The 25,285-nt window shown below is 33.6% G+C and overlaps 2 protein-coding genes across 2 annotated transcripts; one reads left to right on the plus strand and one right to left on the minus strand.

The window, feature by feature from the left end:
- Nucleotides 1-4,627: 4,627 nt before the first annotated feature.
- Nucleotides 4,628-18,424, minus strand: Git (ARF GTPase-activating protein GIT1). The gene is made up of 12 exons (XM_068773622.1): nucleotides 18,281-18,424; nucleotides 18,055-18,188; nucleotides 17,848-17,960; nucleotides 15,819-15,999; nucleotides 14,028-14,158; nucleotides 12,055-12,244; nucleotides 11,106-11,178; nucleotides 10,538-10,732; nucleotides 9,096-9,232; nucleotides 7,920-8,417; nucleotides 6,101-6,349; nucleotides 4,628-5,156 (listed from the first exon to the last, which is right to left on the minus strand). The coding sequence occupies exons 1-12, from the start codon at nucleotides 18,339-18,341 to the stop codon at nucleotides 4,989-4,991; spliced, it is 2,130 nt and encodes a 709-aa protein (XP_068629723.1). The 5' UTR covers nucleotides 18,342-18,424; the 3' UTR covers nucleotides 4,628-4,988.
- A 572-nt stretch (nucleotides 18,425-18,996) lies between these two features.
- On the plus strand, nucleotides 18,997-23,789 carry Ost48 (dolichyl-diphosphooligosaccharide--protein glycosyltransferase non-catalytic subunit Ost48). The gene is made up of 7 exons (XM_068773450.1): nucleotides 18,997-19,178; nucleotides 19,315-19,553; nucleotides 20,552-20,794; nucleotides 21,197-21,340; nucleotides 22,138-22,299; nucleotides 22,927-23,157; nucleotides 23,510-23,789. The coding sequence occupies exons 1-7, from the start codon at nucleotides 19,049-19,051 to the stop codon at nucleotides 23,666-23,668; spliced, it is 1,308 nt and encodes a 435-aa protein (XP_068629551.1). The 5' UTR covers nucleotides 18,997-19,048; the 3' UTR covers nucleotides 23,669-23,789.
- Nucleotides 23,790-25,285: the final 1,496 nt, after the last annotated feature.

Genomic DNA, 25,285 nt, shown 5'->3' on the forward strand with positions numbered 1-25,285 from the left:
TTAGTTTGAGGCACGTTTTATATCAAATTCGACGTGCGCTGCTACTAGGGAACTTCATAAGCACCTACAATCAACAAATTGCCAATTCTCTACACCAGCGGTGTCAAACTCTCGGCTCAAGATACACATTTTTTCAACCCAGTCCAATCTATCCAAATAAGAAATTTCTTCTAAAACAAAGAGAGGTATAAAAACGTGAATAATAATATAACTTTACATATATTTATTATAGTGTACTTGTCATAATGAAAATATTTATTTCCATGAACATTGATTTTTCAGTAGCCCGCCTATTGTTAAGAATTGTTAATATAACTCAAGTTAGCTTTTGAGTTTGACAGCCCTGCTTTACACGTTCAATTATCATAATAACAATTGTTTTTTCTTATGGAACACATTTACCAGTTACTTTTCAATTAGACAATTCAATGGAACACTAACTATTTTTAAATATTAAACCTGAGAAGATATTTTATTTAAAGAGATGAAATATAAAAAGAAGTATGTAAACAATTTAAAAATAATTACAAATATTTACACATGTATACAAGCACAGATAATAAAACTTGTATAAATACGTTAAAAAAGACCTATACTTCAACCAGTGCAATTTATTTGTATATGAACAGTAAAATTAATATGTGTATTAAGAATATTTGAATTAGATAATTATTCTTTGTACACACTCCCATTTACATCTGAATAGTAAATACACCATTGAAAATAAATACCTAAATTATTAACAACCTCAGGTACACTACATTAAGATTTTATTGAATCGCAGATAATGTTTCGCAGATAATCTGAAAAATGACCAATTCCTAAAAATGCAAGTTATATAAAAAACTTAACATCTCATATGCCCAATATATTTCATGTCTGGACACAATATCCATAGAAATTTATGGTCAGACAGATTATAGGAGTTACATTTTGAAACAAAAGTCCGATAACCTTTTTACCGAATAAATTTTTAATTATGTTGCTACTTTAAAAAAAAATCATTAGTTTCATTCACGTAAGAACAAGTGAATCATTTAGTATAAATATTTTCGGTAAAGAAGCTAGTCAACCTATTGTCCATCACAAAAATGTGATGTGGTGATCATGAAATGTCTGTCCGTGATAAATCCATTGGAATAATTATATAGTACCTCAGTTTAGAAGGTCAAAATAAACATTACTAATATATATTAAAATTCTGGTCAAAAATATCTATTGTAAAAGTACAGAAACAAATAATTACAAAAGAATTGCTTTTAAGTGTTACTTTTTTTAAGGATGTTGTAAATTTATAAACATATTACTCTTTGGACATAAGAACACAAAATGGAACCAATACCAACGCACACATAAAAAAAAATTCTGCATAATAATGGTGATGGTTTTCAATGTACACAGTGTACAATTTCAATTCATACTAAAATTATTTTTAATTGAATCATTATTTACTTTTGATATAAAGTGTTAAAGACACTCAAAATATGAAACTAAGTGCACTGAAACATTGCAGGAACTTTTTGATAATTTTTCAAATGATTTGATTTTAAAAAATTTGAACAAGGCAAATTAAATGCAAGACAATCAAAATACTTTACATAGTCACATTATTTTCCTATGAAATCCCATAAAAATGTAATATAATAGAAAAAGTATTTTAAAATTTAACATTTACCATCTAAAAGGAGATTTGAAGGTAAAATATCCTTTACAGTTATTACTAATTTCAGGAAGTCCAGGATTCTATTGAACCAATATTAATTGTAAAATTTTAGAAACATTTATTATCTAAGAAATATATGACATAATTTCAATGAGTGCTTTATAAATTTATCAAAACTGTATCATTAAACACATATTTTTTTTGAGTTCAAAAAAATTCATATGTACAATTAAAATTCTGACATTCAGATAACAGTAGCCGGTGATAACTATTGTACATCAACCTTTGAAAAGAGACAATCGACTAATTTCAGCTTCATAGAGCACTATCTCTGTCCCACACTACCTATTTGACTTTTAGTCATTCGTTGTATTTTGTGCGACAGAGATAACGCTCTACGAAGCTGTAATTAGCCGATTGTCTCTTTCTAAAGGTTGATATGCAACATTTATCGCCGGGTACTTTAATTACATGTACATAGCAATTATTTTACAGTAGTGGAACAGTAAATATAAATAATATCCCACTATGTCCTGATAAAATTTATTAAACTATTAATAAAAATTTCAGAATTTATTGTTTTTTGGTTTAATTAATCAGGTATCATAAAACATTTTTTTAGTAAATAAATATTAGTTGACATGTTAGCTTAACATGAAAAGAGCTTTTGTATAGAAAAAAAACTTCAACTTCGACAGGCTCATATGCAAATAAGTGACTTTAAATATAGGTACCGTTTTCATTGAAACTGCCTCCATATTTCTTAGCCCTAAAAAAACCATAGATCCATCTATTTTCATATCTGGTTTTGTAGTTCAAATTATTTTACTAAAATATATTATATAAATATATTTATATAATACATAAATTCATGCATTGGTTTAGGACTTTGTGTAAAAAATCAGATGCCTAAGTTTCAACTGCAAAAAATGTTCGCATGTCACTATTACAAATTTTCACTTTTAGACAGATAACCTAACTACTGGACATTGGGTGTTTTTCTCAGGCTAATGAGATATCTTTTTGATATATATAACTTAGTTTTTTTTAATGCCTGTGTGTATCAATAGATATTGTTACACGGCTAATATTAATAATAGTAGTAAAATTAGCCCAGAGTCTGATCAACATATGTTATGTGATCCACATGTGGATTTTTGTCTGTGACCATTTCAAATTTATTGCATGCAAGGAAAATTAATTATAGTGTTGCCATAACAATAATCTCGTTGAGCAAACTGCAATTTTGAATTGTTTATGTTTATTTATTATATTTAGAATGTCAAGTACCAACTTCTGGTCTTCCATAACTGGGTAGCATTATTTTCAATATGACAAATCTTATTAGGTGCAAGGTATATCAATGTTTTCATCACAAGTTTGCTTGTTCGTCATATTTACAGAATGATAAATTGAACACCACCATGAAGCACCCACAACTACAAGCTTATACAATATTCAATAAACAACCTGACATTTAAAGCAATTATATTACTATACATTAAATGTATTATGCTAATGGTCAAATTCGTCAATCCACCATCTGTTATTATATTATACTGTATTCATGAGACAGACTAGAAATACACAAATATTGGCATTAGTCAGAAAAAGGTAAGGACGCGTTTACATCCTTATGTTGTTTGCATGATGCAAGTGCATTATTTTACTTTTTTCTTATTAAATTCCTGTTTAATCCGACTTTCTCGGCTTTTTGAACAATAAAAAATTAAAATAAAATTACAATGAGTTAAATGTAGAATTTTGAATGTATTATTTAAATAACTACTATTTAACTCTTCTATTTTATTCCATCACATCATAAACCAAAATTTTAATATATAATTAGTTACATACATTTTTAATAAAGTAGGAATGTGTAATAGCATCTTTATATTTCTACATTGACTCTGCCAATAAAGTAAACATGTGTTATTATTTTGAAATTCGCTTAAAGTTCGATATTGTAGTTTAATTAAATTTAATATTCCATACCACAAAAATAATTTATATTCCAAAACATTTTTCCATAAAGAAAATTATTCATTTGTAATTTTAAACAAAAAAACTACTAGACAATGTCATAGCATACCTAAGAATTTTCGGTTTAATATTTTAAATAGTCATTGTGAATTTGTCCAGTAGCACAATATCTCATTTAAATCAAAGTCACAGTGGGTGATACTTACAACTAATACTTAACAACATATATATATTCATCTCTGTATTAGCAAATAACATCAAATAGCACTTAATGAACACATATACCTTGAAATCCTAATCAATACTTAGTTGCTTTATCCTATGCTTTCATGTTCGATCACTTTATACACCAACCCCCAATACTTATGCAAGCAATTTATAACCTAACTAATGTATAGAATACTGGAGAAAATTTAATTTATGAAGCAGAAACTGTAAGATTGAAATAATATACTGTACAATTTAAATTCTGCAATAATAACCGTGGTTAATTTTGTTTTGATATTTTATAGTTATTGTGCTTATTTCTAGAATATTCTCTGTGTGAATTTGTCGTTTCATATGGCACATGGCTTTATAGTTCTAAAAATTCATTTAATTTTGACTGCTAAGTTAAAATTTGTTGTCAATCTTCTGTTATATTAAAGATCAATTATAAGGTAAACAAAAGCGCTATTCACCATTCGTGGTATGTTTGAAAATAGAATGTGATTGACGACATGTACATTAATGAGCAGACAAACATCAAGTCAACAATAGAAGGCTTTCATACCTCGGGCAGTGTCTAGAGATTTGTATTCCAATTGTAGTAGTTTAGTGCTTGTTGGCAAATCAATAAACGTCAACCTTAGGAATTTATAGCAACTTTGGAAAGATTTATGTGAGAATTTTAATTCTTCAACCAATATTAACAGTATCATGCAAAATAAATGATTTGATAATTATGCACTGCTTTGTATAGTCACTAATAAATCCTTATATTTGATCTTTGAGGAATATCGAAATTTATTATATACCTGTTGAATATGACTCCGACTTCAGGTTTCATTTACAAATCATTATTGGTGACAGGCATTGCAGTTGTATTTAAAAACACTAGACACTTACTATAAAGGTTGTATTGTCCATCACAAGGAGCCGCCTCACAATTGACAGGCATCTAGGCCTCCCCCTTCCCACACTGGACACTTATAATAAACTAAAAATCACTTCACAAACATTATTCGCAAGTCTGTGTATTTGTTGACACAACACTGTAGAGCGAACATTGTACGTCCAAATAGGTTGCGCAGGCGCTCCGCAAGCACTAGAAGGTAGCGTGCAGGCGCGCTGTTGGCGAGCGCTAGGATGGGTGTGCGCGGGTCACGAGCAGCTTGGTGGCCCGTGCCAGCTCATACGCAGCGGCTCTGACTCGGTCCACAGACGCGGGCGGAGTGCACGCCATCTGGACCTCATCGCTTGCAGCGCGAAGAGTGTACACAAGTTCTTGCAATGTTGGGTCCGGACAATTCTTTACATAGACAAAAAAAGATCTATTAACAAACTAAATTTATAAATAACTATTAGATTTTTTTTTCTTTATATAAGAAGTAAGATGCCCACTGCTGGACATCGGCCCCAAAGAGTAGAATCTACGACTTAGTTATTAAGTTCTAGAGAGAATTTAGTTTTTTGCTAGAAATATGATGTAAAAGTTGAAGCTGTTTCAACTTCTGGTAGGTAAAAATTTATAATGCATGAATCCCTATCAACAGAAATGAGATGGTGCACCTTATTATCCTCATTTAAGCCATAGAACTACCATTTCTGGATATAGTCCTCTCCCAAAAGACAACCGCTAGGATCTATTGAAGACGGCTAGCATACTGTCTTCCGACGACATTAATAAGGCCTCGTCTTTCCACCTTATAGGTGGACATTGTATTGTTGCTGGTTCGTGGTCTCCACTTTAGAAGCCCCTGCAGTTATCAGTTCTGGACACTGTGTCGCCAGTATTTTATTTCTCAATAATATTTCCTTAAATTACAAATTTTGGCAGGTAAAAAAAATATTTTTTAGATTATACGATTTTGCATGGCTGCAATCTCACCTTATAATTAATTAGTGATGCGACTATCTTTGGTAAAATTTAGTGGTTACAAATATCTCTTTTAGGCAGCTATATTCCGTCGTGTATTCGTCGAGTTTCGTATTATATATATATTCGTAGATTAATCTGTACTATCGCATTTCTTTACACTAGAGAAAGGCATATAAGGAGTATCTATAAAAAAATCCATAAATGTAGGCAGATCGTGAGTTTTAACTCATAAAAATTGGTCCATCCCATACTAAAGTGTGTGCGTGTGCGTAAGTGTGTGCGTGCGTGTGTGTGTGCGTGTGTGCGTGCGCGCGCGTGTATGTATGTGTGTGCGTGTGTGTGTATCACCCCGTATATTCAGGTTATGTTTTCACCTGTGGGAAGAGGCCGAGCAGTGCGCGTACTGCTCGTCGGATGTGCTGGGCGCGCTCGGTGAGGTGGGGCTGCTGCAGGCGGGCGGCCGCCCACAGCTCCTGTATAGCGCGCGTGACGGCCTCGGCACGGCGTTGCAGGACTTCGTCCCCACCCCCCTCACCCGTCGCCGTCGCTGCAACACCGCTCGCTTCCTCACCGTCCAGTGCACTCTGCGTCAGCGAACGCTCTAATCCCGGCAGGGTGGTCAACTGTGCAATAGTAATAACTTATTAAGAATTAAACTGGAATTGACATCTTTCATATGGCTACAGTTGCAGTAGAGTTCGCTATAAATCTTGTAGAAATCACAACTTGAAATATATAGTCCGAATGCCACTCACACGGGTTTTACTATAGCAATCATTTACAACTGTGTCTTCTGGAGAACACACAACGACTGTAGATTAAATCTGAATCAACGAGATTAGGATGCATTTACATGAATCTGCTTTTCATGTAAATCTTTCCAATTTATCCACTACTTACTACGTATACATACACTAGTTGTAGAAAAAAAATGGTCGCGAACAGTAAAATGGAAATAATGCCTTAAAAATTTTATCAATTAAGTGAAATCGATGCATGCAAAAACAAGAATTTTTGAATGGATATATAGAAACATTTGATACTTTTTAACTAGCCACGTGTAAACACATCCTTATTTTTTTTACAACTGTTGGCGTTCACTACAATCAAATGTTACATTCACTTGCTCTCTATGATAAAGGACCATGACTGTCCTGTTAAATAAACTACAGTAACAGAGTAATTTTAATAGCATATTACTAGATTTTATATACATTTCACAGTAATTTCACTGTGGTATTAACTTTTTTAAATACATTATCTATACTATTTGTAATTTTTTGGCATTTAGTTCAATGCCTAAGAATACATATTTAACAACGCTTGAGCTCACTGGTCGAATCAATATTTATGATGGTTTCATTAACCCAGTAATAGTTACGAATAACTCTAGTGGTACACAGTAATGGTACGGCACCAAGGTTTGATTATATATTTAATTCAATATTATTATACCTTCAAAACCTTTCTACTTCTACAAGTTAATCCAATGTAAGTAATTAAAGGTAAAAACTATATACTACAACTGTGATCAAAAAGTATGGTGAAATTTTGATTTAAAACTGACAAAGACCATGTTCAAAAAATCGAAAATTTGGTGCTTGAAAATCATTGATGCATAATTGCAAACCTCGCTGATAGTGTTGGAATATCATTTGGCTCAACCTAAATCAATTTGATGTTTTGCATCTCAAATGCATCAGGTCTAGATTGGACAATGTCATACTGCATCGGTTCTTTGGGACTTTTTTTTAACAAAACTCTACTGACAACATTCCACAACCACAATATTTTTTACTTTTCAGTAAACTCAAAAGGAAAATTTAGGGATGTCATTTGACATGATTGTGGAGATAAAAACCGAATGGTAGGTCTTGAAGACTGTACAGGAAAAAGACAATCCAGACTGTTTCGAAAGCTGGAGAAAGCTTTGGCAAAATTGCGTTTTATCAGATGGGTATTATTTTGAAGGGGATGAAATAAATTTGGAAGAATAAATAAAGAATTTACATTTTATAAACAAATTTACCATACTTTTTATCACGGTATTATATATATAACACTAATTCCTCTAAATACCACTTGTTTGAAGAAAGAAGATGTATTTATTAATAAATATTTTGTTTACTTCTTTCAGCAAACAGCGAGTTAAACTAGTCTAAAGAAATTAGTATAATTAATGAAGATTAGTACCTGGTGTTTAGTAACCTGCCAGTTATTCTTTGGGCCCTCTCTAGTCTCATACATACTGACCGGTCTCTGCGCGCTCTTCAGCGACTGTCTCACGTCCACGTCCTCGGCCAGCGTCAGCTGATCCGTCTCGAGGCTCCGGCCCCTCTCCGGGAACTTGCCGTCAAGTACGTTGGTGCTGTCGCTCATGGAGGTCTGCGACGTGATGCTCTGGTCGTCGTCGATGCTGCTCGTGGTCTTGAGAACGCTGTTCTCTTTCGTGAGCTGTTCGACAATTGTTTGAAGGTTCCTCAGCTGGTTTTTGAGTTCGGTGATGGTCGAGTCTCTGTTATCAAGCTCCTTCCGCAGAGTTTCGATTTCGTTGTGCTGTTCCGGTGCGTTGTGGCCGGACGTAGTGGGTGATTGGTTTCGCTTTGTATCTGAGAGTGAATGGTCGGCGGGTAGTGAGGGGTTGTAGGCGGAGGAGACGGCTTCGGCCGTCCGTGGGACTACGCTTGTCATCTGTAACCAATGGTATTATTAATACCAGCCATATATTCAAAGACAATAAAACGGAGCAAAGAGTTCTCCAGATCACAGACTTGCTTTAATTAAAGAAATCACAAAAATAGATCTTGCCAAAAAAAATTTTAACTCCGCTCGTGCAGCAAACGGCGAAGAGGACGATAGGTTCTCAAGTGACAAACCACGAGCTGGACCGACGATATATTCAAAGTCACGGGAAGGCCAGATGTTTCCTCTTACGCGCCATCGCATTTATTCTTCATTTGATGTTTTTTTTTTAAATATTGTACATTAGATGTACCCGCGACTTCAGCCACGTGAAATTTAAGAAAAAAATTGCTTTTTAAAAATTTTCTAAAATAAAAGTAGCATAAGTTATTCCTTATAAAATCAGCTACCTGCCAGTATAAGTACTGTCAAAATTGATCCAGCCATTTACGAAATTACCCGGAGCGAACGGACAGAAATTTAAAAAAATGTAATTTTCGTATATGCACGATATATATGTGTATAGTATGCGGTTATATATGTCAAACATACACTTCAATTTTATTAATTTATATAGATAGTAAATTTTAAATGTTTTGTTACCTAATTAAGTTTTACTACTGGTGTACCTAAATAATAATAAATAAATCATCAGTGAATACTGGAGGTGAAACTGAGGTCACTTACTTCGAGGTCTACGGGTGCGAGGGCCGCGTAGTCATCGTCGGAGGCCACGGAGTCATACAGCGGCTCGTCGTCGGACATCTGCGACATGTGCTTCAGATGGCTTGCAGACAGCAGCGGGTTGAAGGCACCTCCTAGTGCTGTTGTACAGGACGATTGGTTACAGGTGTGAAAGATTTAAGTCGATTAGTGTCAAAAAGCAATGGTTTCATAAATAATAAATAATGTAATGATAGTATAGTAAAAAAATAGTTTTCAAAATCAAGATTACTATATAGTACTCGGCGATAAATATTGCACATCGACATTAGGAAAGAGACAATCGGCTAATTTCGAATTCGTAGAGCGTTATCTCTGTCGCACGAAATAAAATGACTGACAAAATGTCACAAAGGAAGTGTGAAACAAGGATAGTGCTCTACGAAGCCAAAATTAGCCGATTGTCTCTATCCAAAGGCCGATATGCAATATTTTTAGTCGGGTACTGTACTATACATTAAAATTGATTATTATTTACTGGCCAGTCTCATTTCAATAGAAAAAAATATATTAATATAAAATATTTAAAGTAATCACTTTATACAAGCTCATTGGAATTAAATAAGGCTTAAAGCTGTTAATTATCTCATTTAACAGCTTTAAGCTCCGTGTTTTCACATCGATAACCAATGAACATACATTTAAAGGCCGACTTACAAAGGATATTCTCAAATATGGTGTGACTACAGGTTCAAAATATAACTTTTTTACATATATAATATTCTCATACCTATTTATGTAATATAAAATAAAAAAATAAAATAATCGCTTTGAATGTGTTCAACTAAGGTTCTTATGGAGAAAACTAAAAAAAATGGCAGAGAAAAAAGAAAAAAAAAATATTTGTCATACAAACCATAGAGTAAATTAAAACAATTGAAACTAGTTATCAATGGTTGAGGAGAATAAAAAATATTAGGATTAGAAAATTGAATTGTTTTCTATAGAAATCACTATACATTTTTGAGACGATACATAAATAAATAAAATCATCATTTTTATATATGTCATAACATTATAGTCTGAAGTGGCAGTGGACGATCACATCGCTCGTGCAGACGACGGCTGTTATTGAATGTCTACCACGGTGCCGGTAGACGCGAGGGTAGAACCCCAATAGGTAGATTGACGACGTAATCAAAGTCTCGGGAAGTCGCTGGTGGGGGCCACGCTTTGCAGTGGGCATCCACCAGCTGACATGAATGAGTGAATAAGTTTTTTTTTCCTATAGATTTATCACGTATATAGTTAACTCACGACTATTCGTAAGATATCCAAGACGCCCGTGTAAACACATCCTTACCTCGTTATACGGTATTACACTATTTGCGGCTAAAAAGGTGATGCACCTTCCATCATCTATGATATCGTATTCTAGAGTGATATAGAAAGTGCGGTAGCTGTACCCCTGGGCTGGAGGGAGGCGAGGCGCTGTCGACGCGTGGCATCGAGCAGCACGTCTCGCAGCAGCGCAGCCAGTTCAGGTGCGGATAGACGCGCCAGCTTCTGGCGGCCCTGGTTGCGAGGAGCCGACAGCGCGGGGTTCACCGGTAGGAACGCCACACCACAGCGCTCCAGCCCCGACGCCTGCGTCTGCCAAACTGACAACACCACACGCTCAACCCACATACCAATTATAATCGTATCCAGCTATTATAACAATTATAATTAACTAATTAAAGTTTGGTTAGTGGTAGCCCATTGGTAGAGGACTGAGACTGAGTAGGTAATTCACAATTTGTGCAATAATTATATAGGATTGTCACTGCTCCCAAACAAGTTTCCAAGGGATGGACAGCAGCGTTCTCTTTATACTATAATACAACACTGCGATCACTAACCTGGCTACCAATTGTGGTGATTATGGAATATTCCCCCATAGATATCTTTAGGGGAGGCTTATCCCTTGCAGAGGGAGGCTATGAAACGATAACGACTTAAGAATATATTAAGTCAAGTCCACACTACACTTACTGGCTTCTGTCTCCCTGCGGTCAATTTCATCATATATATCCATCACCAGCTCCTCGAACAGATGATTTGGTAACTGGAAAGAACAATTAAATTGATATTTATTTCAGTACAATAGAAAAATTGGATATATATACAAATGTTTTTGAATTGAAAGATTATTAATATTTTGTTAAAGATTTTAAATGTTGTGATTTTAACAGCACCAAAAGAAATATACTATGTATCAGATCACACATCCTACTTCTTAACATATTTCTATTTCAAAGAATAAAAATACTATTTATTATCTGTTTTCCCAATCACCCTGCATATAATAATATATTATATACATAGTCATGGACATATGCAATTTTATTGAATATCCTTAAAATTGTTAGTAGTGTTGTCAGCAATGATCGAAATAGGTAGAACAAAGTACGAGAAGTAATGTGGAATGATTGTGTTTTATATACAGGGGATGTTTAAATGTAATATGGTTTACTTGTTAGCAAAAAGAAAATAATTTTTTTACACCTATTTCTCAACATCCTGTATAAAGCGATCACTCTGAAATATGTTACATTAATTTATTCTGGAATTGGAATGCGGCAGACCAATAACTTCTGGCAGTACAAATTCTACAGGGACATGTAGTAAATACTCAATTATTAATTTTAGTACGTTGTAACCTAAATTTTGAAATTGTTTTTCTTAACATATTATCATTATGTTGTTTATTATTTCTTATGCTATAGATTTTTGTAAAGAGTGTACAATATATATTGACATCAAATGAGCTATAAATTCATCCTTAACTTTTACACTTATAATCAACCATCCCATATGTATTTAAGTTTTGATGAGTAGGCGTGTGTGTACATATGTGTGTGTGTGTGTGTGTGCGTACGCTACATGTACGTATGCGTGTGAGTGTGCTGGCGTGGTATATAAGGCGCGGTGAGTCACGTACGAGTTGCAGTTTGCCGCGCGCCGCCTTTGCGACGTCGGTCATCTCGTGCGTGTCGTGCGCTCGCGGCACCAGGTAGTGTCGGCCGGCGGCGTGCGGGGGACGCTCGCCCGTCAGGAACACGATCATGCGGTCCGTAGCCTCGTACACCAGCTCCGTCACTCGCTCCGCTAGCTCCGCGTGACCACCTTGCCTGTGGGTCATACACACACACAAATATAATACATATCACATCAACACTAAACAGATATTATCTAATATATAAAATTCTCGTGTCACGGTGTTCGAACTTGAACTTCTCTGAAACGGCTCGACCGATTTTTACCAAATTTTACATGCGTATTCAGTATGTCTGAGAATCGGTTACTATCTATTTTCCATACCCCTAAGTGATAAACGTGGTCCACCCCTAAATTTTTTTTACTTATTTTTTAGACAATTTTTTTGGTTTTCATTTTATTATGATACAGCATACAAAAATACATACAACCCTAAATTTTCACCCCTCTACGATCAACCCTTATTTTTTATTTGTTAATTAAAAACTTTTTTTGCAAAACAACGTTTGCGGGATCATCTAGTATAGGTATAAAACCCCACTCTAAAGCACAATAACTTTGTATACTATTTCCTGCAATCCTAAATATGTTGTATGTAATATGCTATCTAGTGGTGGGTTTCTTCTTATTATTCATTTAAAAATATTTGTGGTGGCAATGTTAACTGTTCGCCGGCGAGTCGGCGCAAGTCTGCATCGTACTGAGCGACTCGCGGTCCGCTCTCGAAACTGTCCGCAAGATAAGGACACCCTCCATCCCTTAGCGTTAAGAGTGAAGGAGAATGTAATGAAAGCAAGAGAAAAAGGGAAGGATGTAAGGTTGTTCTGGGTGAAAGCGCACGCGGGGATGGAGGGGAACGAGAGGGCGGACCAGCTGGCCAAGGAGGCGGCCCTGAAGAGTAAAAGACGACCAGAGTACGAGAGATGCCCTGTTTCATTCGTCAAGCGGCAACTGAGACTGGAGTCGCTCGACGAATGGAACAGGAGGTATGTGGAAGGAACGACGGCTTCGGTAACGAGGATGTTTTTCCCGGACGCCGTCTCAGCCTACCGCGTGCTCCGCAGCATCGAGGTGGACGCGGTCTCGGCCCAGCTCTTCACGGGGCACGGGGGGTTCTCTGAGTACCTTCATAGGTTTAAGCTCAAGGAGGACCCCTCGTGCTTCTGTGAACCGGGCGTGGACCAGACCGTGATCCACCTTGTGGCCCGGTGTCCCGCATTCGGGGGACTCCGGTTCGGCTTCGAGTGCCGGTCTGGGGTTCAAATCAGGGAGGAGACAATAGCCTCCCTGATAAGCGATAATACAATTAGGAAAGATTTCATAGGGTATTGCAAAATAATAGTAAAAAAAGCAATACAAAAAAACCAAACCTAGGCATAAGAAAACAAAAGACTGAAGCAAAATAAATAATAAATATAAGCAAATAAATGTGATATACCTAGTAAATAAGATTTATAAAACAAAATAAGAGGATGAAAGAAAGAAGAGTAGAATAAAAGGGCATAAAAGAAAAGAATTATAACATGAAAGACAGAAAAGAATAAAAGATAATAAGAAGAATGAAAGAAGATAATGGAAATAAAAAATAATGTGAAAAAAATAAATTAAAGATAAAGTCCCTGTCCCACAACTAGATAGGGGTACGAGAGGACCCCAATAGCGGGGGCCATAAAAAAAAAAATGTTAACTGTTCGGAACTGTTGTCCGAGGTAAACTTTCGGATCCCTGCAGCGAAAACGCGTTCTCGATCTCTCTTTTTTTATTATCGGCTAACTATGCGGCATTTCAATAAGCGTCGTTTTTTTGTGGAACGTAACCACGACGCAAAGAGAGGTATTGGTGTACTGATGACTCTTGTATAAAGGCATAATTTCTCAGTTATCTGACATATGGCAGAGTAATACATTACCCACGCACCTGGCACAATCAGCGGGAGTGTTGCCAGTGCTGTCCCTCGTGTTTGGGTCTGCGCCCCATGCCACTAGCAGCTCAGCTTGAGCAGGCTGTCCTGCACGGCATGCTACGTGAAGACAAGCTGTACCCTTTTCCTGCAAATTGAATAAATATACACTAGAAATTCTCTAACTCATTGTAGTCTTTGTTTTTGACAAAATTGGGTTATTCATAGTGATCCAATAATAAAAAGCGATATACACCAATACCTCACTTTGCGTCGTGGTTACGTACCAAAAAAACACGACGCAAATTGAAACGCCGCAAAGTGAATTAAGATTTTCTATAGCAAACCATGTAAAGATCGAAGATAGGTTCCAGGGTTACGAAAATACTACTTATTAAAAAGAAAATAGAACAAAATAAACGTTTATTAAACAAAATAAACATTTATAAAACAAAAATAATTTAACTCTGTTAATAAATGAATAGGAAAAATATTTACCTTTTTTGTAACCAGAAACAACACAAAAAAAAAAAATAATCTAGATTTATTATTTTCTTTTAAAAAAAGGCACAACACACTACATTACAACACACTACATAATTGAAACTGAACTCTAAAATTAGCAAAACAAAATGAAAATAAAACTATATTCAAATTGCGCTGATTTTTAGTTAGAAAGGGAATCCCCAAGTTTTAATAGCATGGCGCAATTAGAAACAAAAGAGTTGTCATCTTTAAGAAAAAAAAATTAAAGACTCGAACCCAAAACAACGCAAACTCGAAAATCTAACTACGCAGAGTGAAAATTTGTACTAACTAAGCAGCGACGCAACTTCGAAAAAAACGCAAAGCGAAACGACGCAAAGCGAGGTATTTGTGTATGTTGTATTATTTGTGTATGTAATTGTTCAGTCCAAATTGTAAATAATTAATATGCTTATTGAGTTTCATGCATATGGTTGTAAAATCTTAGGTTCTTATTTCAAAATCAACCTTGTGGCATCATAAATGTTCAATGGAGAAAATAATGTCAAACAGGCAACACTATCCTATCAACAGCCTCTATACGGCATTGGCCTCCCCCAAAGATATCTATGGAGATACCATAATCGCCAAGTTTAGCAGGCAGGTTATTGGCCACCGCTGATCTCGTCTTTTTAGTTTGAACAAATCAGAGAGTTTAAGAACAAACATTGTGAAAGTGAAATTGATACTCGACTAAAAATTGATCTGTGCAATTATAATTTACACATAAATTTTTATTACCCTCTAAAATAATCCTGGGCGAGCCCACAACTAAGTGAACCCACAAGATCGTCAATATTGCGGGAAGTTGCTGGATGCGAGCACCACAAGACAAGTCATTGTTGAGATCTTTGCAGGAGCCCTATGCCTTGCAGTGGGTGTCTTTCTTTAACTATGAAAAACCTACATTACCCTTAAGGTTATTCTATGATATGGTTAAGCTATATACTTAATAGTATATCTCTCTTCTTTTCCAACTTTAAAAATTATGCACAAGATTCTTTCCGTCTAGCAGAAAAAGAAGGAATTATTGCACCATCTTCATTATCGTAAATTTAATTAATTTTAGAAATACTCCATTTCAGTTTATTTAGCTTGAAGGGACTAATCAAGTCAATAAGTGTAAATCATATGTCTATTAAAATATTTAGATGATCATTTTGTCACTAACCAACATCATCAGAGATCGCTTTGAATACCAGTCAAGCACTGCCCCACATCCAGCTACTCCCCGCGAACTTAACTATGTTGTTGGTTAAATTAGTGCCTATCAACTGACATACCTGATTGTAATAATTAGGATCAGCTCCTTGTGCCAGCAATCTCATGGCGGTGTCCAGCGAGGAACTCCTGACGGCACTGTGCAGCTGCCTCCCCAGCTCACTCGGTGGTTCGTCACGGCGTGCTCGTAATACATATGCCAAGCGCAGGTGCTTTGCGAGGATGAATTCAGATTTTATTGGGCTGGAAATTATATATACATTTAGTTTTACGAGTATTTTATTGGAAAATATAGTAGGAAGATTACTTGGCACTCTTTCCTTATTGACATTACAAGAACTGGTTGACACCCATTGTGAAATATAGGCCTCCCCCAAACATTGAAACAATAACGGTCTTTTGCTGCCTATATCCTGGACTTCCCATTAATAAATACTAAACAAATTTATATTATTAATATTTGTAAATAAGAAGAAATTTCTCATAATTTAATTAAAATAATTATAAAACTGTGTTATTCCATACACATGTTTCTATTTTTAAGTGGTAAGAATAAATTATTAAATGTACAAAATAAATAAAATTACATATCATATGATATTTAGCTAGAGTACATCCATTTCAATAATTATAATTAATAGTTAAATTAAGAACCCAAATTTGTTAAAAGAAATTATTTCTTGCAGTTATTAGAAGTTACAACCAGTAATGATGGTAATTTTTTTGACGGTATAACCGTGTAGGTTGTAATTTCAGAGAAGAAAATTTTATGTCTTTATAGGGTGAGCATGTATTTAAAAAAAAAGCCTAGTCAAAATTAACATTAACAAAATAAGATATACAGTCCCTCTTTTGAGGGACATATCAAATAGGCACAACCCTCCAGAAAGATCCTTTTTGTTTGGTTAAAAATATGTACCTGCAAAGTTGTGGCTACGTTAATTACTAGACCACCTCTGCTAAAATATTTTTTTTTTAACAATATTGATTAATAAATATTTCTGAAGTTATTTAGCTTTTATTTTTTAATACCACTTATACCCTACCCATTCACATGTTGCTGTGAAAAAATATGAACTGGAAGTTTTGATACCTCAAATATAAACTGATAAAAAAAAACTAATACCTTCCCAGGAATATACCTAACAATTTACCAAATTTTCGTGGCAATAGAATGCATGGCTTTTGAATTTATCGAAAAAAGATGACAGATAGACAAATTCATTTTTATATATATAAGGTGTGTACACAGAGCATCAGTTTGAAAAATGTAGACATGGAAAAACAAAAAAAACAATAACATACTATTATCACTTGAGGCAGATTCTGACATACACCATCATTTGGAGACAGAAGAAGGGCAAATTGTAGGTAATTGGCATTATAAAATATAGTTTTAGAATATAATAAACAAATTATATACAAGACTACAAAGACATATACAAACATTCATAGATATTAATTCATATATTAATAATTCAAATATATAAGTATATTAAAAGTATATTTAAAAGCATATTTGATAATTGTTAATTTTTCAAAACATTATTGGCAAGAGACAGACACACAAAAGAAGTGTGTTTAAAATTGTAATGTGAAAAAATTATTGTGATTGAAAATATCTGTGTCTACCTACAGAACCCCCCTAACAGAGCAAAAAAAACTTCAATGCTTTTCCTAATTCAAAGCTCATAATTTTCTGTACATGAACTAAAACATCAAAGGAATTTGAAAACAATTCTGCATAGTTTAAAGCATAATGGTTGGCAATCAAAAGATCTCTTAAGCCATTACATAGCTTATATTATCAGCAGTGTTTATTTACTCTATATTCTTATCACAAAAATAATAGCTCTTGTCTAACTGTATGTAACTCTAATATGAATTATTTAGACTTCACTATCAATAACATTTACTTTGCATATGGCAGGTACATGTATTAAAAACATCAGTACCCTCATGCACATAGAACCCTGTTTAAATTAATTTTCTTTGTCTAAGTAATTTATTTAAACCAAGGAATATGAGGTTTATAAAAATCTCTTCATAAATCATTTCATTTATAAATATTGTAATATAATACCAACTCACTGTAATGGATCCTTAGGTTGCGGTTTCTTACGCAAGTGTTTTGGTGCCGATGTATCCAGTAAGGAATGTTCCCATATACTATTTACATTTTGTGCTGTGAGTGACTGCACCATCTACAATTAATTTGATGTTTATAATCCAATAATAATGACCCTGCTTGTTTGAAAGAAACTATTTTCTAATATCATATAGTTTTAAAGTACCTACCGCCAAGAGTGAAGGCGGCCAAGAGCCCTGTCGTAATGATTTCACGTGAGAAATGTGTCTTCCCATACTCCGGTGAACACTACAGCATTCGGCACAAAGCAACAAGCCGCGGTTGATCGACGCCCACGTAGGATCTGAAGTCCCAAGGAGACGGGTTACCAAACTCATTAAACTATTAACATAAAATTAATTTACAACACTTAAGGAAACTAGATCAATTGCTGACCTGATGCGCCGCAATCCGAGCAAACCTCAACTGTCGAGCGGTGTTTAGACCGCGGTATCATTTTTATTTTAAAATAATTGGAAGACGACAAGAAGACTAAAATTGTTTATTTAAATAAATTAGTTCTTAGAGCACTAGCTTCGATACAAAAATAAAACATTTTAACTAAACGTCAATCAAAATGCTTTGAGCAGATAACATCAGAATAATATGAAACAACCTGCAATATATTTACAAAACGTATATTGCCCATTTTCAAATATTTTACATTAACTAAGTTATTTAAAGGTTTTATTCAATGAACAAAGTCCAATAAATGTATTTTAAAATAATTATTATTTACTGACGGAAATGTTAAACGGTCAGTACAATCGCTCGTTTGTATTGACCATTTGCGTTTGTTCATTATTATTTTGTCCCCTCAAAATTATTTAAAGTGTAAAAAATTATTACTGGTGCAATAAATGATTTAAAATTATTGGTACAGAAATTAAAATAGCGCAAACCACTTCTCAAATATGTATTAAATATTTTTTTTCTATATTTTATAACTGATGAAATTTATGAAAATCTAATTAGCATAATCATTTATTTATTTGTTTTTGTAATTTTTATATTTAAATAAAACTAAATAGTAAATATTTGGGTATATTAAAAATAGGTTACTGACTAAAGTAAAAATTTAATTATTATATTTCGTAACGGCAATACATAAACAGAGTAGGAAAGGACACGTCTTACGAATTAGTATAATATCTAGTAGACAAAATGAAGTTTTTATTAATATTAGGAATAACAGCTTGCTTTTCCATAGCATTTGCTGATCAAGAAACATTAGTTTTAGTTGATAATTTAAATATTAGGGAGACACATTCACAATTCTTCAAATCTTTGCAAGGTAAAATTTCTAGATTTCGGCTACACGCCGGCATTCTGGTACAATATTCTACAAATAATGTATTAATGAATATTGAAGTACTGTTTTGTCAAAATAATATCTGTTTTATAAATCAGTTATTTATTTTGTTTTGCAGATCGTGGCTATACCCTTACCTTTAAGTTAGCAGACGACTCTAATCTACTTCTGTCGAAGTATGGCGAATATTTGTACAAAAATCTTATAATTTTCTCCCCATCTGTGGTCGAGTTTGGTGGGCAAATCGATACGGAGGCCATCACTAAGTTCATCGATGATGGAGGCAATGTCTTGGTCGCCGGTAATGCGGCTGCAGGAGACGTTTATAGAGAAATTGCTACTGAATGTGGATTTGAGGTGAGTGAGAAAGAATCTTTATGTAGTACTAATCAAGGTCTTTACCCAGTGGCGTAGCTATGGTATTTGGGGCCTGGGGCAGATTGGGGCTTGGTGAAAAGAGTAAATTCTATATTTATTTATTTTTCACAATTTGGTACGGTTTTTTATTTTTTGCCCATAAAATAGTGAAAAATCCGAAGCTCAATTTTGTTTTTTTCTTTAAAATATTAAAGAAATCATAATATATTTTTTTTCTTAAAGGGACATGATCCTCACCCTTTATGTATAAAACAAAAATGTGTTTCCAGAATTTTTTAACCCTTTATGAACCCATCTTTCTGGTTTATATATTCATGTCCTTAAATGTTGAACACATATATATCTTCTTGTACATCTCATGAACACAGATATGTGTTTTGTGATTTAGGGCCCTTTTAAAAAACACTTTGTGTTTTGCGAATGAAAGGCTTAAACACTGTATATTATAATTTGTAACCGTTTACTTTTTTTTAATGTTTATATTATTTAACAACTTTTTTAGCACAAAAATAGTAAAATTCGATATTCTTTTTATGTTATTTACTTTAAATTTTAGGTTTTCATTTTTCTTTTAACATTTCATTATTCATCATTCAAAAAAAAATCCAAAAAAATTATTTTCAACTTTGGTGCCCCCCCTGCTTGTGGTGCCTGGTGCGGCCGCCCCGCTCGCCACCCCCTAGCTACGCCACTGTCTTTACCCAAAAGAGCCTAATGTAAACAATACAAAATGCAAAGTTTGTAGCTATTAATTTCAAAATGGTAGAATTTTTTACTTGTACTGAATATTTTGTGTATATATCACTCAATTTTTCCATGCAACAATTGTGGTTTGCGAGTCTCTCTTCACTGAACCCTATGTTAACGAACATTTAAAGTTTGTTTTTTACTTAAATTTTGATTTTATTTGGTGTGTTTATTCTTTACCGATTTTAGTTTTGTTAAACAAAAATCAACATTTTCGTATTTACTTTTAGATGGACGAGGAATCAGCATCTGTGATAGATCACTTCAATTACGACATGTTAGATGATGGTGACCACACTCGGATTGTTGTCTCGCCAAAGAACCTAATTAGTGCACCAACCATTGTTGGCACTCAGAACAATCAACCGCTATTGTTTGAGGGCACAGGGCTTATTTTAGACAAGGATAACAGTTTGGTGCTACCAATACTGACTGCTGATAGTACAGCTTACAGCTATAACCCAAAGAGTCAGGTAATTGAATGTAATTTTATAACAATTTACGTCTTAATGTGACCTCAATGTCTAGCTACATAGTGAATTTAAAGAAGGTACCATGTTGGATGTGCTGTCACAAAAACATGTTAATGTGAATGTCAATGATTTTGTTATTATATTAGGATTATCCAAAATTGAACGAATATATACACACATATATATACAGGAGTGTATATGTGTGATAAGGCAATGAAATTTTATTTTTTTACAAAATTACAATTCATATTGTAGAAGTGGCTAGGATGGAATTAAGATGTGATATTAACAAAACAAAATAAGGAATATCAAATAATTCTTTGAAAACCTGTTTTAATGATTTTATTCCAACTAATGTTATATCAATTTCAATTTAATTAACACTAAGATTATTTATATTAGGTTAAGGAGTATCCTCATGCGGTTGGTCGTAAAACTGTTTTGATTGCTGCACTGCAATCAAGGAACAACGCCAGGATTGTCTTCAGTGGATCTCTGTTCTTCTTCTCCGATGAAGCCTTCAACTCGCCTGTGGCTAAAGTGCATGTAAGGTTTTTATTAACATGACATATTTTCTTTATAATATAATAGAAGTTATTGAAAAGGACATTACTTTCCAGTCCCCCTAATATATACTACATGTTATATTCACTATGTCACCAAAAGAAAAGATAATCAAAATTGTGTGGTATCATCATGTTTGCCATCATATTGCATTTAGAACTGCAGCTTACATAACTTTAGGACTTTAAATCATTATTTTGTCACTATTTTTATACCTGTACAGTGTAAACATTGTCATGTTCCTTATAATTGTGCCACAATGTAATTATCAGGCTAATAAAACCATTTCATGTTTTGGGAGTGTACAATGCCATTGCAAAATAAACACATTTAAAATTTTTTACCACAAAAACATTTTTACTGTTTGCATGTGTGATTAAATGTCGTAAATATATGTGCAATTTGAAAGCTATATACATTTTATTATACATCAATTGGACTATATCATTATTTTAGTTAATGTTTTCAATAGCCTCCATATTGCACTGGAACACACTGTCATATGCTGGGGGACTTTAAGGCCCTACTGTGTTATTACACTTGTAAATGTAGCTGTAAATGTACCATGATCCTTAATAATGGTGAGAGATTGTATTTATCAGTCTTATGACACCATTTTATGTTTAGGAAGTAAAATGGTGTATACATGGAGTTTTGCAAAATAAAATGATCCTAAAAAGATTTTGTCTGTCACTTCTGACATAAAAATAGGGTCTGAAGTTGTACGAGTGTTACATTATTAAACCGGTTAGAGTAACATTTCTATATGTTTATTTTAGGGTGATAAGGTGAAGTCTGATCTTTCTGGCAATAAAGCCCTTGCAGCGCACTTGAGCGAATGGGCCTTTGGTGAACGCGGCCGTCTTCGCGTTAGACGTGTGCACCACCACAGACAGGGAGAAAGTATGTCGTCTAACACATATACCATCACTGACACAGTTGTAAGTATCTTGTTGCGAACAAAACATGCATGAGGTGGATATAACCCCACTAAGTTGTGTATACACTGATTACTTATAGATGTAAAAGCATTAAAAGCTCATTTGTCAGCAAATTGCTTTAAAGATTTCATATCTATTTCCAATTACTTTGTGTAATATAAATAATATTTATTTTTTGTGTTGAAATGTGCCAAGCCAGTTACTTTGGCGGTACTAAGACTATAGATTGCAGTTAATAATAAGGAATTTTAATATATAGTAATCCCAAGTTTGATAATGCCTTTTTTACTATATTATCATTATGTTAGTTTTTTTTTTTAATGTGTATCATATGTTAATTTGCATCAAATGAGCTATTCCTTCTCAAAGTTTTTACACTGATAGTCAAACATATGTATACTTATTTCTCATTTATTTTCTAATCATTTCACTGTTGCAAATTATGAAACAGCTGAGAGTAAATATGTTTAGAGCAAGTTACCAAGTTTATTTATAGTTAATACAAAATTTTCATTCAAAGATAATTTAAAATTGTAATATGTGTAATTGCATTAGTAAGCAAAACATTCTTTATTCTAGTAAGCAAAAAAAAGTGTAAATAAGCTTAATGTTTTTGTTATGTTGCAGGTTTACAGAATTGAAATAGAAGAGCTCAAGAATGGGAAATGGCAGCCATTTGAAGCTAATGATGTACAGCTTGAGTTTGTCCGCATTGATCCTTTCATTCGTACAACCCTGCAAAAGAAACCTAATGGAGTATATGAAGCTGTTTTCAAAGTGCCTGATGTGTGGGGCGTGTATCAGTTCAAGGTGGATTATGACAGAATCGGCTATACTAGACTTTACCATACAACACAGGTTAGTTGTATTAAAGAATATTTTTATAACAAATATGGTAAATAAGGGCAATGGAGAGTGCTATACTAAGAGCTTCGCTGCAAGATCAATTCAGAAATGTGGGAATCCCCTGATGAACCAAAGTCACAGACAAAGCTTGTGCAGCCGACCACTGTTGCGGCCGAAAGGTCTCGGTCTGGCGACTGTAGACGCAACATGGGGCGCTGGAGGCCTCCCAATTTGATTTCCTATAAGATCAATGTCAAATAATACAATCTATGGTTTAGTTGTTTGTGTATCCCACAATGACATGCTAAATAAATTTGGAAATAATGCCATGTTAAATATTGCTAAAACTATTTTTTTATTCCAGGTGTCAGTACGACCATTACAACACACACAATATGAGCGCTTCATTCCTAGTGCTTATCCATATTATGTCAGTGCATTCTCCATGATGATTGGAGTGTTTCTATTCTCATTTGTGTTCCTATACTACAAGGAAGATCCTCCAAAGAGCAAGAGTGAATAAAGAAGTTGATTATTTGTTTATTGTAATTATTAATAGTTATAAAATGCCTCAAATTTTTGTAAACACATCTGTGTGAAGTTTTTTTAATCATTTCCTGTATGAATGTGAATAAATTAATTGAATTACATTAATTTTTTCTGTTTATTTTAATGCATTCCTTTTCGAACTACTATTTTCGTATATTGATATTGCTATTTAATGAATTGGCAGTGATGAAGCTTGAATATATTATATTTAAAATATTTTGTGTCCTTTGTGTTGTCGATATTATCGGTTGTAACGAAATATCCCATCAGAATTGTAGGTAAAAAATCTTAATACTAGCATCCAATCAATAAGGGAAATCCATATGCTCAAAATTCTATAAAGTAGTGATAGTTAAATTCGTTTTCTTAATTTCTAATTTTCTCGTCTAATTTATTTCGTTTTCTTAAAATAGAGATGAATGTATTGATTATGCAAACGCAAATATTGAAGAAATTTTACGCAAAGCTTTTTTTATAATCCTTAATAGTCACAATTTAGTTCTAAAATTTTTCTTCAAAAATATCGGACTACTCTTAATACCGTAAAAACGACAATTTAATTTACCGAAACAACTTGTTGAATTTTTTTATTGAACGCATCCATCTGAAACGTAGTTGACAATTCAATGTGCACACTTGAACGCAACGGTTTTGACTCGCAAGAAAAAAATGGCATGCATGTCATTTACTGTAATTTTTAGATTAAACGCTTTAATAGTTGGTTTTTGATAAAAGTATTGTTATTGATAATATAAAAAATTGTTTATAGTGCCAACTGAATGTCAGGAGTTGTTATGGTTGTAAATTTATGATAAAATTTAAGTGATATGCCGAGACTGTGATTTAGTGTTCTCTATCATTTAATATTTGCTAAATTCTAATGTTTTTCGTTCAGTGATAAAGCTAGATAGATAAAAAGAAAACTCTTGACTGTGCCGGTGGTTATAAGATTGAGGTGGTGAATGTCATAGTGATGTGTTTACATCTCTAAACTGTCCCCGTGAGTATGATGTCATTTAGTATGACTGCCATTAAAAATATGTTGGCTTTGTGCCCACCCGTTTACCTACTAATGTTATTTTTCGAATATTGTTTTGTAGAAACACGCGGAATTAGTGAAATTAACAATCTAGGTTATAGTTTATAATTTTTGCTACTATTTACGTCATGAAAATTAATGGAATATATTCATAATTTCCAAATAGGATGTACTGATATTTTAAAATACAATTATAAATCAGGTAAGGTAATGCTTGTATAGTAACAATATTATAAAGCCTTTATAAACTAACAAAAATTATAGTTGCTATAGATATGCCATAGTAAATATTTGTTATCATTACAAACAAAACTCAGCTGTGTAATGATAACGAATAATTCTTTTAATTCTTATTATATCCCATTAATGTAATAATAATGAATTACACAATTAGCTCCAGATAATTTTCGTGAGTCACACAATTTTATACATTTTAAAATAGTTTGTATATCCATAACACACTAATAAGAAAATAACAGTTGGTTCTAATAGGATTCTTTTTTATTTAATGAAACAAGACTCCACAGTAAAAACACTTAAACCCATATTAAC

The sequence above is a fragment of the Battus philenor genome, unplaced genomic scaffold (assembly GCF_028537555.1).
Source record: "Battus philenor isolate CCGP_79_NKW_IND1 unplaced genomic scaffold, ilBatPhil1.0.hap1 SCAF_6, whole genome shotgun sequence".
NCBI classification, from domain to species: Eukaryota; Metazoa; Arthropoda; class Insecta; order Lepidoptera; family Papilionidae; genus Battus; species Battus philenor.